Here is a 17,192-nt window from a genome sequence, read left to right on the forward strand (position 1 = left end):
GTGTGCCGTTCACAGTTCAATAGGCTGCTGACATTCAGTATCTAAACTCCCGTGTGACCAATGGCCACTTGGGAGTGCTGCTACCCTGGCATGAGTCAGTGCTGTTAAGAGAAGGGAGAACAAAATTCAATAAAGAAATCTGGAGCTTTAACAGATTTCAATACCTGTGTATTTTGAACATTGCGATTCGATTCTTTAATAATTGTGCTATGATTTTTATGCAATGAGGTACCACTCAAACAGAAATGTGCTTTCTTTTTAGGGAAAGCAGAATGAAAGTTACCATGTAGATGAAAGTCTTGCAAAAGTAGATGCTCGGGTAAGTACTGTGCTTTTTACATCAATGTTTGATTACGGGTGTTAGATGAGGATACAAGAACCAGCCCCATCCATGACAAATGCAGTCCTTAGCCACCAAACTCTTCTTGATTTTTGAGAGGGAGTGGAAGGCCACAAAATCTCATGGCTATGATGAACTATTCATAAAATTATTTGGCACACTACATGGACCTGTTTGTAATGACTGGCTAATGTTGGAATTCTAGGTGAAAAATATTGGGAGATCCCTTTTGTTCCAAGATTAGTCGTAAGACTTGTGTCTAGATTAAATACCTATGGCTCTTCTGCAATGTTGTTAAAGCACAACAAAATTATCACTTGTGGATAGATAACTAATCTACTTAAGAAACTTGCAGTGATGAGTCACAACCAGTTCTTCAGTGTGGGCATCGTCATAGTGTGCACTGCTGCTGACAAAAAGGGATAAACCTGCCATGAATATCATTGAATAAATTATTCCCTGGGGAACTTTCAAGGGTGTAATTTAATCTAATCTCTGCCCTCCGATATTGGTTAGAAACTGCATAGAATGATATTGATAGCCCTGAATGAGATTACATGCTCATCACTCCCAGATATCCATTATTCTCAATAAAATGCACTAATTTGTACATTTTTTTTGCTTATTAACTATTTTCTACCCAGTTTTGTAACTAACCCAACTGAAATACTAAAGTTTAACCTAACAGTGGGAAAATTTGTGTTTTTCCTCCTTTTTAGTCTCCAGGTAGATTTCTTTTTATTCCTCTAAGTTTCTACCTGTCCTCCCAAGGTCATTTGCTAACTGTTGCCAGGAGAACAAGTGGGTGGCCTGCTCCCATTTCACCACCAAGGCTGTTCTGAATCTGTTTCAACTGCTAAGTTCTATCACTGATATGTCCTCCTGCCCCTGAAGGAACTGCTTGGTGTCCACTCACTCTCTTTTTGCACTGACACAATTGCAATAAGGATCTCTGTAGAGTGCAGGATCGAACTTGTCAGATTACATTGGCGGTCCAATATGTTGCATTACCATGCAAGCCCCAGAAAATGTATATTATATCTTGTCAAAGGGAATGAAGAAATAAATTACACTTGTATAACGCTTTATCATTTCCTCAGGACACCCCTAAGTACTTCAAAACCAATGAATTTCTTTTTAAAGTGTAGTCACTGTTGAGGCAGATGCAGCAGCCAATTTGTGCACAGTGAGGTCATACAAACAGCAAATGGAATAGTGGTGCTGTTTGAGAGAGGAATGTTGGCATGGATACCAGTAGAAATTCCTGCTCATCTTTGAATAGTTCCCCAGGATCTTTTAGGCTTTTCTGCACAGGCTCTCAATTTAACACCTCTGTTAAAAGATGGCATCTCCATAAATACAGCACTCCTTCAGCTGCTACTCATACAAAGTACAGAGTGACTTTTGACACCACAGTGTCAGCCAATGGGGGGGGGTTGCGCTATACTTACAACAGAGTCTATTTACTCAGCAAAAAGCAAAGCAAAGTCTATTTATTCAGCTAACAGATTCTTTTTGAAAAGAGCCTTTACAAACTGAACTCCTGACTGAAACTACAGCAACTTCTCCAGATAAAAGCAGTGAGTGGAGGATAATTATGTGCGTAAAATCAATCCCAGTCACTTACAGCAGTGTGGTCTCCAGGCATGATTGGCAGGAGAATTGCCCAATTATCTCCATTCTGGCCAGGAATAGTGGTGTCACTATATACAGCTTACAAAGTATCAGCTTAGAGTATGTGCTCAAGGCCTAGAGAGTGTGTGTGTGTGGGGGGGTGGTGTTGAACCAACAACCTTCCGACTCCAGGTGAGACTACTACTAATTGAGCCATGTTGACTGTTTAGGACCTCAAACCTTTTATAAAAATGAATTGTGCTTCCTGCTATGATTTTGTGATGAGATTTGATTACTTATGCATTGATTTACAATCACTCTTAAATGATCAAAGTGCTTTCATTTCAGGGGTTGTTCGCTGCAGGAGAAGACAAGTGGGGAACTGATGAGACAAAATTCATTACTGTCTTCTGCAGGCGGAACTTTGCTCATCTACGAAGAGGTAAAGTGATGCTGTACACTTTCATAATGTTGTCTATTTTGATGTTTGCCATTAAATTAGCTTCTCTTCACTGGCTGCTGGTGTCTGACAAACAGGCCCTGGCACTCCCAACATTACATGAGTGATGCGCCCAGAGAACCAGAGCGTTAAGCAAATGAGCTGAGACCAGCGCATCTTATAACAGGCACACCTGGAAAGTGTTGGCGCTGTTCAGCGGCCATATTATCGGCCCCATAATATTGGCTGTAAGGAGCTTTCCTTGGCTTTCTGTTGGAGGTGAGGTGCAAGCTTTGCAGGGCCTTTCCTCAGTAGATGAAATGGGTAGGCTTGAGTCCATAATATGTGAATTGTACATGCTTTGTTGTGGCACAAAGTTTGATGGGTTTACTGTTTTTTTTCTTGTTATGCTTTCTTATGCTCATGCTATCAGATCACTTAGCCTTGGCAACTGAGAATTGGTTTATGGTACTGCATAATATAGTGTTGTTACAAGTTCTTAACCAATTGTTTCAAAGTAGAGTGTAATAAAACAACAGCATCTGCAGTTTCCTGGCAAAATATTTGGATCAGGGTTATAAATTTGGTCAAATCTAGGTAAAATCATTTACACTTTGAGAAAGTTAAATGTTGACCAGATTTAGAAGATTTAAAACTAGATTAAAGAAGTAAGTTGAGAACATGACCAAGTATTGATTTTAATGGTTGTGTTGAATGGGTCCATGAGGATTTAATGGTTGTAAAGGACCTGAAGTCAAAGATGTTTGTAGAGCCATGTGTTTTAATGAGTTTTCCAGGAATGTTTGCACTTCAAGTTCTAAATTTAAGGTGGTGGTATTGTGTTGTTGCATCCAATGATCATAGAAAATTTACGGCACAGAAGCAGGCCATTCGGCCCATTGTGTCTTCACTGGCCGAAAATGAGCCATCCAACCTAATCCCATTTTCCAGCACTTAGTCTGTAGCTTTGTGGGTCACGGCACTTCAGGTGCACATCCAGGTACTTTTTTAAATGAGTTGAGGGTTTCTGTCTCTACCACCCTTTCAGGCAGTGAGTTCCAGACCCCCACCACCCTCTGGGTGAAAACATTTTTCTTCCGCTCCCGTCTAATCCTTCTACCAATTATTTTAAATCTATGCCCCCTGGTTATTGACCTCTCTGCTAAGGGAAATAGGTCCTTCTTATGCACTCTATCTAGGCCCCTCATAATTTTGTACACCACAATTAAATCACCCCTCAGCCTCCTCTGTTCCAAGGAAAACAACCCCAGTCTATCCAATCTTTCCTCCATAGCTAAAATTCTCCAGTCCTGGCAACATCCTCATAAACCTCCTCTGTACCCTCTCATGCAATCACGTCTTTCCTGTAACGTGGTGACCAGAGCTGTACATAGTGCTCAAGCTGTCGCCTAACCAGTGTTTTGTACAGTTCCAGCATTACCTCCCTGCTCTTATATTCTGTGCCTCGGCTAATAAAGGAAAGTATCCCGTATGCCTTTTTAACCACCTTATCTACCTGTCCTGCTACCTTCAGGGATCTGTGGACATGCACTCCGAGGTCCCTCACTTCCTCTACACCTTTCAGTATCCTCCCATTTATTGTGTATTCCCTTGCCTTGTTTGCCCTCCCCAAATGCTTTACCTCACATTTCTCTGCATTGAATTCCATTTTCCACTTTTCTGCCCACCTGACCAGTTCATTGATATCTTCCTGCAGTCTATAGTTTTCCTCCTCACTATCAACCACATGGCCAATTTTTGTCATCTGCAAACTTCTTAATAATGCCCCTACATTTAAGTCAAAATCATTAATATATACTACAAAAAGCAAGGGACCTAGTACTGAGCCCTGCGGAGCCCCACTGGAAACATCCTTCCAGTCACAAATACCCATCAACCATTATCCTTTGCTTCCTGCCACTGAGCAAATTTTGGATCTAACTTGCCACTTTCTCTTGGCTCCCATGGGCTTGTACTTTTTTGACCAGTCTGCCAGATGGGACCTTGTCAAAAGCCTTGCTAAAATCCACGTAGACTATATCAAATGCACTCCCCTCATCTACCCTCCTTGTTACCTCCTCACAAAATTCAATCAAGTTAGTCAGACACTATCTTCCCTTGACCAGTCCATGCTGACTGTCCTTGATTACTCTGCCTTTCTAAGTGACTGTTTATCCTGTCCCTCAGAATTGATTCTAGTAATTTGCCCACCAGCGATGTTAGACTGACGGGCCTGTAATTATTTGGTCTATCCCTATTTTAAACAATGGTACCACACCTGTATCCAGTGAGGATTGGAAATTGACGCTCGGAGCCTCTGCTATTTCCTCCCTTGCTTCTTTTAACAGCCTGAGATACATTTCATCCAGCCCTGGTGATTTATCTACTTTCAAAGATGCCAATCCCCTTAATACTTCTTCGCTCACTGTTTATCCCATCCAATATTTCAACTCCTCCTTAACTACAATGTCTGCATCGTCCCTCTTCTGTGAAGACAGACGCAAAGTATTCATTAAGAACCATACCAACATCTTCCGCCTCAACCAGCAATGTGATGATTGACCAATTTTTGTGTGTGGTATTGATTGAGGAAGAAATGTTGTGATAACCCGTAGGAAAATATATTGATTGTAAAACTGAACTTAGTTCAGTTGGCGTTACTCCTGTCCTTGGATAAGAAAGTTCTAGTCTCAAGCCCGATGCTCGAATTGAGGTCATGTCTAAGTTGATGCTCCACTGCAATACTGAAGGATACCAAACAGTCCAGTATTGAAATAAAGGAATAATTTATATTTGATTTTATTTAACTTCACATATAGCAATATTCAGTACCTTACAAATTTTGTCTTGCAGACTGACTCATTCAAACTGGTTGTTTAGTTCAAACATTGATGCTTAATTCTCATGCTCAATCTAATATATCATTGCATAGTCTGTTCCAGTGAACACTAAAGATCACATGGCACTATTTGAAGAAAAGCAGGGAGTTCTCCCAATTTCCTGACCAACATTTCTTCCTCAATCAATACCACACACAAAAATTGGTCAATTATCACATTGCTGGTTGTGGGAAGTTGCTGGTTGCCATGTTTGTCTACATGTTTGAGATGTTTTGACATAGTAAGGCCTTATGAAACAGCATACATGTAAGATTAGTCAGGTTGTAAGGCACAAAATATAATTTCATAAAACAATAATACATTTGAACAACCCAGTGGGTGGCTGCAGGTGATTGTACAAATATCTGACACAAAGTAAGTCACAAATCCAGAGTTGCAAATCAACAGTGAAAAGATAAGAACTGAGAAGCAAAATTGCTGAGAGCTCCCTGGAGTTTGGGTGTTACATTTTCATCAGTGTTATGAAGAGAAACTGCAACACTTTGTTTGGTTTGAAAGAAAAGTACAAATCACTTACAGAAGAAACATGCTGAAGAGTAATTCTAATAATTACCATCATATCTAAAGGGGACCTTCAGATAGGGGGCATATCACAATTGGAATGAGTGATATTTGACATCCTGCTGAAACAGGGAAATACCATCTCAACACAAGCCCTTGCCCAACATCAAAACAACTTTCTTGGGAGGAGCAACAGTAACTAGCTCTCAATCATGATAACCCCCCCCCCCCCACCTCCATCTAACAGGCCTCGTAGTTAGCCAGATCCTGTTGTCTCCCCTCACCTTAACGCCAATTAAATATGAGGAAGGTCATTCAGCTCATAAGTCCATTTCTTCCAGAGACCATGTAAAATCCAATCTATCAGCGGTTCTACCCAATGCATTTCATCTGCTTAGCAAAGTTTCGACCAGTATTTACTCGTTCTATCCCCAATGTAAATTGGGCAAAACTGCCAAACTTCGATTTTACATCTTCCATTGTACGAATTACTTCAATCCTCATATGCACATTTCTTCTGCGGCAGGCACAGTCTTGCCCCAAGGAGCCTAAATGTACCGATGTGTTCCTCTGCCTTGCACCAGTTTTCCAAAATTACATATCTGTATGGAAACATTTGAAAATTATGGTAGATTTTTAAAAAAAATTCAAGGATGGTGTCTTTTTATTGCATATTCTGTAAACTGAGGTCTTTCATTAAAGGAAAAGATGAAAGTTCATACACAAAGTGGCAAGAATGTGGAACCCACTGCCATATGGAGTGATTGAAGCAGATAACATTGATACATGCAAGGGGAGGCTTGATGGGTACATGAGGGAGGAGGGAGTAGAGGAATATGGGGGCAGGATGTAAAGAGGTAATTAGAGTAAGGGAGGCTCAAGAGTATAAACACCAGCATCGAGCAGTTGGGCTGAATGGCCTGTTTCTGTGCTGTTGATTCTAATAATAAAGTAGTGAATTCAGCTGTTCTGCAGCCTTAAGAACTTCCCAATAACTTGCAATAAAAAGACACCATCCTTTTTATTCTAAAATAAATTAGTGTTTCCATCCAAATTTGAATTTTGGGAAACCCGTACTGGCCAGAGTTAATTAATCCTTTTTATCAGTTCAGTTGTAAATTTACATTATAATTTAAATGTTATGATACACAAGGAGAAGTGCTGTGTGTGGCTTATGAAACAGCAGTGATTTAATCCTTCAAGTGTTATAGAGCAGTTTACGTGTCTGACTGCTGTTAGGCTACAGGGTCACCGATCAGTTTCCTTTGTTTGGCAAGTAGTTCCCTGTTTTCATGTGTTTTCTGCAGCATAGATTGATCTGGTCCCAAGAGTTTGTGTCTACTGGCAATCTAACAGTTAACAACTTTGTTTAGAACATGAGCTCTATTGTGAAACATGAACTATCATTTTAGATTATTAAAATGGCTGCGTAAGTGTAGTACAGCTAAGTGTTTCCATGTTGGACAAAGCTGCTAAAATGACGTGGCAGTTAACTGAGAACAGTAATTGCAGCATCGAGTCTTGCTAACTGGCAGCCGCACTCCCTATAAGATGTCATGTTTACTCATTGTGCTGACAAGCCCTACGCCCTGCTATTGTGCTACACCAGTTTTTTCTAGATTCACTGGAAACTAAAGAAGGAACTAATGAATATCAAGGTCAATTAACCAGTCTGAAACTACAAAGAATGACGTAAAATAAATAGTATTTCACCTTTTTGTGTGTCTGTGTGTGTGTTATCTCTCTATCATGAATGTTTAGCATACAGATTCTGATATTGCAGATCAAAAGGTTCCAGAAGTGATTAGATTGAATGACAGTTTAAATTCTTTTAAGTCATTCCAAAGTGCGAACAAAACCTAATGCAGATTAAATTTTTTTTCAAAAAAATATGAATATATGAAATATATTACAAAGCTGCACTTGATTTCTGATTCAACAATGTGTTGTCTGTGTCCTGATAATTTTCTGGCATCACCAGAAAGATAAGTACAATCTGTTATAATTTCCTAAAGAGGAGTTGTATTTCTCTGAAGTAACTTTTTTTTTATTCGTTCATGGGATGTGGGCGTCGCTGGCAAGGCCAGCATTTAATGCCCTTGAAAAGGTGGTGGTGAGCCGCCTTCTTGAACCGCTGCAGTCAGTGTGGTGAAGGTTCTCCCACAGTGCTGTTAGGAAGGGAGTTCCAGGATTTTGACCCAGCGACGATGAAGGAACGGCGATATATTTCCAAGTCGGGATGGTGTGTGACTTGGAGGGAAACGTGCAGGTGGTGGTATTCCCATGTGCCTGCTGCTCTTGTCCTTCTAGGTGGTAGAAGTTACAGGTTTGGGAGGTGCTGTCGAAGAAGCCTTGGCGAGTTGCTGCAGTGCATCTTGTAGATGGTACACACTGCAGCCACATTGCGCCGGTGGTGAAGGGAGTGAATGTTTAGGGTGGTGGATGGGGTGCCAATCAAGCGGGCTGCTTTTGTCCTGGATGTTGTCGAGCTTCTTGAGTGTTGGGGCTGCACTCATCCAGGCAAGTGGAGAGTATTCCATCACACTCCTGACTTGTGCCTTGTAGATGATGGAAAGGCTTTGGGGAGTCAGGAGGTGAGTCACTCGCCACAGAATACCCAGCATCTGACCTGCTCTCGTAGCCACAATATTTATATGGCTGATCCAGTTAAGTTTCTGGTCAATGGTGACCCCCAGGATGTTGATGGTGGGGGATTCAGCGATGGTAATGCTGTTGAATGTTCAGGGGAAGTGGTTAGACTCTCTTGTTGCAGATGGTCATTGCCTGGCACTTATCTGGCGCGAATGTTACTTCCCACTTATCAGCCCAAGCCTGGATGAAGTCCAGGTCTTGTTGCATGTAGGCACGAACTGATTCATTATCTGAGGGGTTGCAAATGGAACGGAACACTGTGTAATCATCAGCGAACATCCCCATTTCTGACCTTATGATGGAGGGAAGGTCATTGATGAAGCAGCTGAAGATGGTTGGGCCGAGGACACTGCCCTGAGGAACTCCTGCAGCAATGCCCTGGGGCTGAGAAGATTGGCCTCCAACAATCACTACCATCTTACTTTGTGCTAGGTATGACTCCAGCCACTGGAGAGTTTTCCCCCTGATTCCCATTGACTTCAATTTTACTAGGGCTCCTTGGTGCCACACTTGGTGAAATGCTGCCTTGATGTCAAGGGCAGTCACTCTCACCTCACCTCTGGAATTCAGCTCTTTTGTCCATGTTTGGACCAAGGCTGTAATGATGTCTGGAGCCGAGTGGTCCTGGCGGAACCCAAACTGAGCATCAGTGAGGAAGTGCCGCTTGATAGCACTGTCGACGACACCTTCCGTCACTTTGCTGATGATTGAGAGTAGACTGATTGGGTGGTAAATGGCCGGATTAGACTTGTCCTGCTTTTTGTGGACAGGACATACCTGGGCAATTTTCCACATTGTCAGGTAGATGCCAGTGTTGTAGCTGTACTGGAACAGTTTGGCTAGTGGCGCGGCTAGTTCTGGAGCACAAGTCTTCAGCACTACAGCCGGGATGTTGTCTGGGCCCATAGCCTTTGTTGTATCCAGTGCACTCAGCTGTTTCTTGATATCATGTGGAGTGAATCGAATTGGCTGAAGACTGGCTTCTGTGATGGTGGGGCTATTTGGAGGAGGCCAAGATGGATCGGCACTTCTGGCTGAAGATGGTTGCAAACGCTTCAGCCTTGTCTTTTGCACTCATGTGCTGGACTCCGCCATCATCGAGGATGGGGATGTTTACGGAGCCTCCTCCTCCCGTTAGTTGTTTAATTGTCCACCACTATTCATGACTGGATGTGGCAGGACAGCGGAACTTTGTTCTGATCCGTTGGTTGTGGAATCGCTTATCTCTGTCTATAGCATGTTGCTTCTCCTGTTTAGCATGCATGTTGGCACCTCATTTTTAGGTACGCCTGGTGCTGCTCCTGGCATGCTCTTCTACACTCCTCATTGAACCAGGGTTGATCCCCTGGCTTGTTGGTAATAGTAGAGTGAGGAATATGCCGGGCCATGAGGTTACAGATTGTGCTGGAATACAATTCTGCTGGTGCTGATGGCCGACAGCGCCTCATGGATGCCCAGTTTTGTGCTGCTAGATCTCTTCTGAATCTATCCCATTTAGCACGGTGGTAGTGCCACACAACACGTCCTCAGTGCGAAGACGGGACTTCGTCTCCACGAGGACTGTGCAGTGGTCACTCCTACCAATACTGTCATGGACAGATGCATCTGTGACAGGTAGATTGGTGAGGATGAGGTCAAGTAGGTTTTTCCCTCGTGTTGGTTCGCTCACCACCTGCCGCAGGCCCAGTCTGGCAGCTATGTCCTTCAGGACTCGGCCAGCTCGGTCAGTAGTGGTGCTTCTGAGCCGCTCTTGGTGATTGACATTGAAGTCGACCACCCAGAGTACATTCTGTGCCCTTCCTACCCTCAGTGCTTTCTCCAAGTGATGCTCAACATGGAGGAGGACTGATTCATCAGCTGAAGGAGGACAGTAGGTAGTAATCAGCAGGAGGTTTCCTTGCCTATGTTTGACCTGATGCCATGAGATTTCATGGGGTCCGGAGTCAATGTTGAAGACTCCCAGGGCCACTCCCTCCTGACTGTATATCACTGTACCTTTACCTCTGGTTGGTCTCCCCTGCCGGTGGGACAGGACATACCCAGGGATGGTGATGGAAGAGTCTGGGACGTTAACTGAAAGGTATGATTCTGTGAGTATGGCTATGTCAGGCTGTTGCTTGACTAGTCTGTGGGACAGCTCTCCCAATTTTGGCACAAGTCCCCATATGTTAGTGAGGAGGACTTTGCAAGATCAACTGGGCTTGGTTTGCCTTTGTCGTGTCCAGTGCCTAGTGGTCTGATGCCGGGTGGTATGTCCAGTTTTATTCTTATTATGACTTTTTTTAGCGAGGTTGTACAACTGAGTGGCTTGCTAGGCCATTTCAGAGGGCAAGTAAGAATCAACCACATTGCTGTGGGTCTGTAGTCACATATAGGCCAGACTGGGTAAGGACGGCAGGTTTCCTTCCCTAAACGGCATTAGTGAACCAGATGGGTTTTTACAACAATCCGGTAGTTTCGTGGCCACCATTACTGATACTAATTTAATTCCAGATTTTTATTTAATTTATGTGTAATATATGACAATATGTGTTCAATATGTACACTTGTTAGTGTCTTCCAGTTCTTACTTGCTCTACAGTTGTGTGCTTTTGGGTATTTGGGAGGTGTAGTGGTCATACTTTGTGTTCCTGGCCAACAGCTAATGCAAGTTAGTAGGCATTATTGTCCAGCGCAGGGGGTCCAGCCTGCAGTTCCAGGACCACAAGCAGACCCTGGCAACTGGCATCTGGCCCTTGAAGCCCAGGCAACTCTGGCCCATTCACACTTCCATTTGTTATGCACTTTATTTTCCTGTTTGAATTTTGTGGGCCTTGAGGTCTTTTAGTGCTGTTGCTTCATTGGTGGATAAACCCTAAATAAGAACGCCAAGTTTTGATAGTATCAGCAATTTGAGATGTTTGCAACTTAATGGGAACAGGAATTTCAACTTTATGTGTAACACCCCCTGAGGCTCTATGTTACACACTCATGTCCCCCATGAAGACAAAAGCTTAAACACCACTGTTCAATAGAGCAGTTACCTGTGTACTTTCTATGTGACTTTTGCTGGATTGAACTTGTGTAGAACAGTCATGACTGGGACACTGCTAAGTAAGACCAGGCAGGAGTTTGAGTTTAGACTGTTGAGCTCCCTGATACGTGGCTTGCAGCACCCACTGTGTTTATATTTTCTCCCCTTCCCCTTTGGCTGGTTTTGCCATGTCACACCATTCCCAGGTGAAAAGGCGAATGGGTGACTTGTTAATGCTGTTCTGTGTGCAGAAGTGATCTGGTGTGACACTCCATCTTTCTTTCCAGATGATGGTAGATTACTGCGTAGGAATCAAGCCTGTACTCCAGCACTTTGGCACTCTTTGTTAATGCTTTAGTGTATGCTCTTAACCTCCTCTCCAGTCCCCCCAATTGCTGAGTTCTTTAAAGCTGCTGATCAGATCTGGCTCGGTTGCAATCTGGCATTTTATTCAGAAGAGTCCCTTGCACTGAGAATTTGAAGTTCCATTCCAGTAACCTGATGAATTGAAGGCACTGCCCAAAGCTTTTTATGATCTCGCTAGAAAAGAAGTTCATAACATCCCTACAGAGGAATACTGCCCAAAATGCCTGTTTTCAGGCTGTTAGGTAGTATGATAACATAAGGGTGTACTTTGCGAGGCTGCACTCGTGGCATGGAGTTGTGCAGAGTGAAGATTTGTGGTAGTGATTGGTGATTAATGACCAGAAAATTGGGAGTGCTGTGAATCAGGTACGCTGACCTTGGTGCCTGATTCTTCATTTTGTGCTCCTGTTGAGCAAGGCTCCTTGCTGGGGGTGCAGATTTGTAAAATTTACCCTATTGATCCTCTTTATAACTTCAAGTTTTATAAAACTTGAATGGCTCTTTTGTTTTTAATCGACTGTTAATTCGTAGCAGTTTAAAATTGTTTCAAAATGTGAGAGTAAGGACTACTGACATTATATTCGATTTTCTAATTATAAACCCCTATTTCTCTTTGTTTGTAGTGTTTGAAGAATACTATCAACTAACTAACAAAGATATTGAAGACAGCATTAAAGATGAAATGTCTGGCTCATTGGAAATGGGACTGTTGGCTCTGGGTAAGGTCTTACTTATTTTTGATCCCAGGTCTATAATTGTAGAATATACAACTTCCAAATAAAATTGTACGGCATTATCTTTGAGGGTAGGTAAGAGTAAGATCAATGTAATCTTCCAGAATGAACTTCAAATGTTTATTTAAGAAGGGTGATTGGTGTGTAAAGGCAGCCGTTTCTCCAGTTGAAAACTCTGGCCTACATTCTCAACAAGAGTTACAGGCCTGTAGGCAGGATGTATGTGCCTATAAGGGAGCAGAAAATGGCTGAAAAACAGCTGGTCCCAGGGCTGATCCAGAGGCACCTTTAACTGGGAAAAGCGAATGGAACTGAATGTGGAGCAGAGATCGAGGTAGTAGAAAGAAAGAACTTGTATTTATATAGTGCTTTTCACATTCTCAGGATGTTCAAAGTAATTAATTGCCTGTAAAGCTCTTTGGAAGTGCAGTCACTGTTTTGTAGGAAAACCTTTCTTGGTTGAAGTGACTTTTGACTGGCATTCAGACCAATGGTTAGTCTGGGTTAGTCTACGCCATTGCTCCATGTTTGCCTACATAACGGTTCCTGTACTTCAAAAACAATTCACGGTGCAAGCTATTGCTTTACGTGATCAGGCCCTATACAAAAGTAAGTATTAGTATTATAGAATTTCATTTGTGTAGACCCATTGAGTAATACAATACCAGAAGGCGCCTAAAGCGACTGACAAAATCTGACCCCTACAAGCAAAGAAATATTCAATATTTTTGACCATTTGTATAGATGGGGTATTTTATATTGAAAATATTCCTGTCCCATTCCATCTTCTTTAATACCAGTCCTTTAAAAATAGTGTCACTTATGCTGTAAATAATGAGATATTTGAATGTGTTTTTAAAATGGTTAGATTTTTTTCCCCTTTTTTTACCCCCCAAACCTAATGTAGAGCATATGGAAGTCATATACGTACAGATTTTGTTATATTCAACAAGCTCTGCACGAAAGGTGTATTCTGCCCATTCTGTTATGTTGTACTTTTTCAATAGTTGTGATCCTGACTTGTTTATATTGTGGTTTTTGCTTTTGTTCACTGTAGTTCAATATACAAAGAACCCAGCTGGCTTTTTTGCAAAGAAGCTTTACGAAACTATGTCGGTAAGCATCAAAGAAGCTTTTGTGTTTTTTTTTAAAATTAACTTATATCCATTAGGCACAATTGTAATAATTTAGGGTTTTTGTAGAACTATTTTCTCAACAATTTCAGAGTTCTGTGAGCAGATGTTGTTCCCTACAATTGGAAGCTGAATCTTTTCAATATCTGCCCTTGTAGAATTGGGTGACCCATAGGATTAATAATTGCACTATTTGCAGTGATGGAGTTACTATAATCTCATGCTGTGATAACATTCTACATTCAAATTGGTAGACTATTAAGATCAGATCAGGATTTGTATAGCCTAAAATAACATGATTTACAATTACATTTAAGTGGAAAAAATTAAGCATAAATGGATTTGCTAACTACAAAACAATACAGTTTGCAAACATCAAAAAAGAGATAGTGATCGAATCTTTGAACTGACAAACTTTACCTGTCTTCATCCCCTCATTCAGTGTTGAATGGAATTGAATTGTTACCTTAGTAATACAAGCTTGACGCTATAGAGCCCACTCCTGACCACATCTCAGAACTTCAGAAAGATTCTGTTCTTATCTACCTAGATTCCTGTGACTTGGGCTTCTCGCCAAATGTGACCAGATTAAAATTCATAAATACAAAACAATCCATTCAGCCATTCAAATAATACATATCCAAATGTTAGCTCAACGGCAGTTCACGTGATCCACACGTTGGTGTCAATGAGAAATGCTCACCATGTCTACTTTGACAGCCTATTATTAGCTAGTAGAAGAATTTCACAATAGAAAACTGGGCCAGTTTTTAACAACACAGGAAATTGGAACAATTGTGTAACCATTGCCACTTTACAATCGGTGACCTCACCTGCTCTGAGAACAATGGAAGACCTTTTTGGTCTCTGAACTGGCTGACTGCTTTTTTGAAACAAAATACATCATTTGTGATGCAGTTAAATAAGGTGAGGAGGACTAGTCTGCTTTTGTTAACTTGTATGTCCAGTAATATAGTTCCATAAACAAAATAGACTTCTTTCATTAAAATACCGAATGATGGGAGACATAATTCAGAAATCTGAATAAACACTTTGTTTTTACTTTAGCAACAACCACTTGCATTTATATAGGGCCTTTAACATAGTGAAACATCCCAAGGCACTTCACAAGAACGTTATCATACAAAGTTTGACACCGAGCCACATGAGCTATTAGAATAAATGATCAAAAGCTTAGTTAAAGATATGAAAACAGAAAATGCTGGAGAAGCTCAGCAAGTTAGGCAGCATCTGTGGAGAAAGAAACAGTTAACGTTTCAGATCGAAGACCTTTTCGTCAGAACTGGAAGAGTTAAAGCTTTTAAGCAAGTACAGAGTCAGGGAAAGGAGGGGGGGTGGTGGAGAGGAAAGAACAAAAGGGAAGGTCTGTGATAGGGTAAAGGGCAAGAGAGATTAAATGACAAAAAGGCAAAATGATGCAAGGCAAGGAAGGTGGCAATAGGACAGGTTAAGAAACAAAAGATTGGTCAGGAGTAGCTGTCAATGGCAGTAGTAGAACCATTACCAGCACTTGCTGTCCGGAAAAAATGGGAGCAGTCGTTATGATCTGAAGTTAGTTTAGCTTTGTTAAAGAGGCAGGCTTTAAGAAGTGTCTTAAAGGAGAAAAGAGAAATTTAGGGAGGGAATTTGAGTTTAGGGCCTAGGCACAGCCACCAAAGATGAGGCAAAGGAAGCGGGGATGCGTAAGAGGCCAGAGTTGGAGGAACATAGAGATCTGAGGGTTGGAGGAGGTTCGAGATAGGGAGGGGCAAGGCCATGGAGGGATTTGAAAACAAGGATAAGAACTTTAAATTTGAGGCGTTGCTGAACTGGGTGCTAATGTAGGTCAGTGAGCACAGGAGTGATGGGTGAATGGGACATGGGTGCGAGTTAGGATACGGGCAGCAGAGTTTTGGATGAGCTGAAGTTTACGGAGGGTGGAAGATGGGAGGCTGACCAGAAAAGCATTGGAATAGTTGAGTCTGGGGGTAACAAAAATATGGATGAGGGTTACAGCAACAGATGGGCTCAGACGGGTGGAAACGGGCGATATTACGGAGGTGGAAGTAGGTGGTTTTGGTGATGGAGAAGATATGGGGTCAGAAGCTCAGCTCGAGGTCAAATAGAAACCGAGGTTGCAAACAGCCTGGTTCAGCCTCAGACTGTGGTCATGGAGGGGGATGGAATCGATGGCTAGGAAACAGAGTTTGTGGCCGAAGACACTGGCTTTGGTCTTCCCAAGGGCGTCCATTTCTAAAACTGCCAAAGTTTTTTTTTAAATAAGTGTTTATTCAGACATCTGTATTGTCTTGCAAATTTCTACTCTTGATTATTGAATATTTTGAAAATTGCTAAGGCACTGGGCAAAACTAATTTAATGTCTGCATTATATGAATTATCATATATTCAAATGAGTTTCAAGCACGTTACTGTGCCGCCTCTGCTATTTTCATTTGTCAACACTTTGGGTGGAATGATTACAATGACAATGGTGAGTGATCTTTGTTACTATAAATATTGTTTTAAAAGATTTTTGGGAATTGGATGCTGCCCTAGTTTAGAGCTTTCATCCCATTAAATTGGCCAGATCATCCAGGACTTGAGGTCAAATTCAGCCCAGATGATGGATGAGTTCTATGCTGGCTCTGTGAAATGGGTTTGGACAGTCTTGATCTAGTTCATCGTGGGCATGTAATACAATGCCACCTGAGAGATCAAAGGATGATTGATCAAGGAGTGGAAAACTGGCAAAGATGTACTATTTGGTGTTCTTCTGAGATTGGAGCTGGGACACACTGTTGGGCCAGTGTAGATGAGCTTTACTCTGTATCTAACTATTCTATAAACTGACTAGAGAGTGCTTGATGCTGATACTGTGTACCTGAAATGGTAAACTATTCCACAGCACTGACATTCATCACCATAAGCACAAAATGTTACAAATGACAAACACCTGTTTACTCAGCTGTGTTTGTGTTTTATTCTGACCATTCAATCTACTCAATCACCAGTCTTAATTATTGTGTTTCCGCCAGGGTGCTGGTACAGATGACAGAGGCCTCATTCGAATCATAATCTCTCGGAGTGAAATAGATATGGTCGACATCAAAACTGAATTTTTGAAGCTGTATGGAAAGACCTTGTATTCATTCATTCATGTATGTTCCAAATTGGCGTATACTTAAAACCTACCAACCAATCCTGTGCTTGTTCTAGTATCATGTGACCAAGATCGTTAATTGAGACTGTACAGATTCTGGTGACATATTTTCAACTTTAGCCATCCTTTCTCCCTTTTGGGACATCCTAGGTTCTTGCATAGAGGACTCCAGAGCTTCCATTCGTACTGCTTTATATCTAGTTGGTACTTTACTTCTACTTAGTGTTGCACCTATTGGAGATTGGTATCTCACTGCTTGGGAGAAAGCCTGGAAATGGATAAAATTTCAGCCTGGGTACGCATTGTGCAGTAATGCTATTCACTGCTGTTTTGCACATGC

The 17,192-nt window shown here is 41.8% G+C and overlaps 1 protein-coding gene across 2 annotated transcripts in view; it reads left to right on the plus strand.

The window, feature by feature from the left end:
- Positions 1 to 17,192, plus strand: part of LOC137303976 (annexin A4-like) — a 51,472-nt gene that overhangs the window by 31,338 nt on the left and 2,942 nt on the right. For both annotated transcript variants that reach the window (XM_067972372.1, XM_067972371.1), the window contains exons 8-12: positions 263 to 319; positions 2,303 to 2,396; positions 12,449 to 12,544; positions 13,617 to 13,675; positions 16,728 to 16,850. In XM_067972372.1, the coding sequence (XP_067828473.1) occupies positions 263 to 319; positions 2,303 to 2,396; positions 12,449 to 12,544; positions 13,617 to 13,675; positions 16,728 to 16,850 (429 nt within the window). The remainder of the gene's footprint in view (positions 1 to 262; positions 320 to 2,302; positions 2,397 to 12,448; positions 12,545 to 13,616; positions 13,676 to 16,727; positions 16,851 to 17,192) is intronic.

The sequence above is a fragment of the Heptranchias perlo genome, chromosome 36 (genome assembly GCF_035084215.1).
Source record: "Heptranchias perlo isolate sHepPer1 chromosome 36, sHepPer1.hap1, whole genome shotgun sequence".
NCBI lineage: Eukaryota > Metazoa > Chordata > Chondrichthyes > Hexanchiformes > Hexanchidae > Heptranchias > Heptranchias perlo.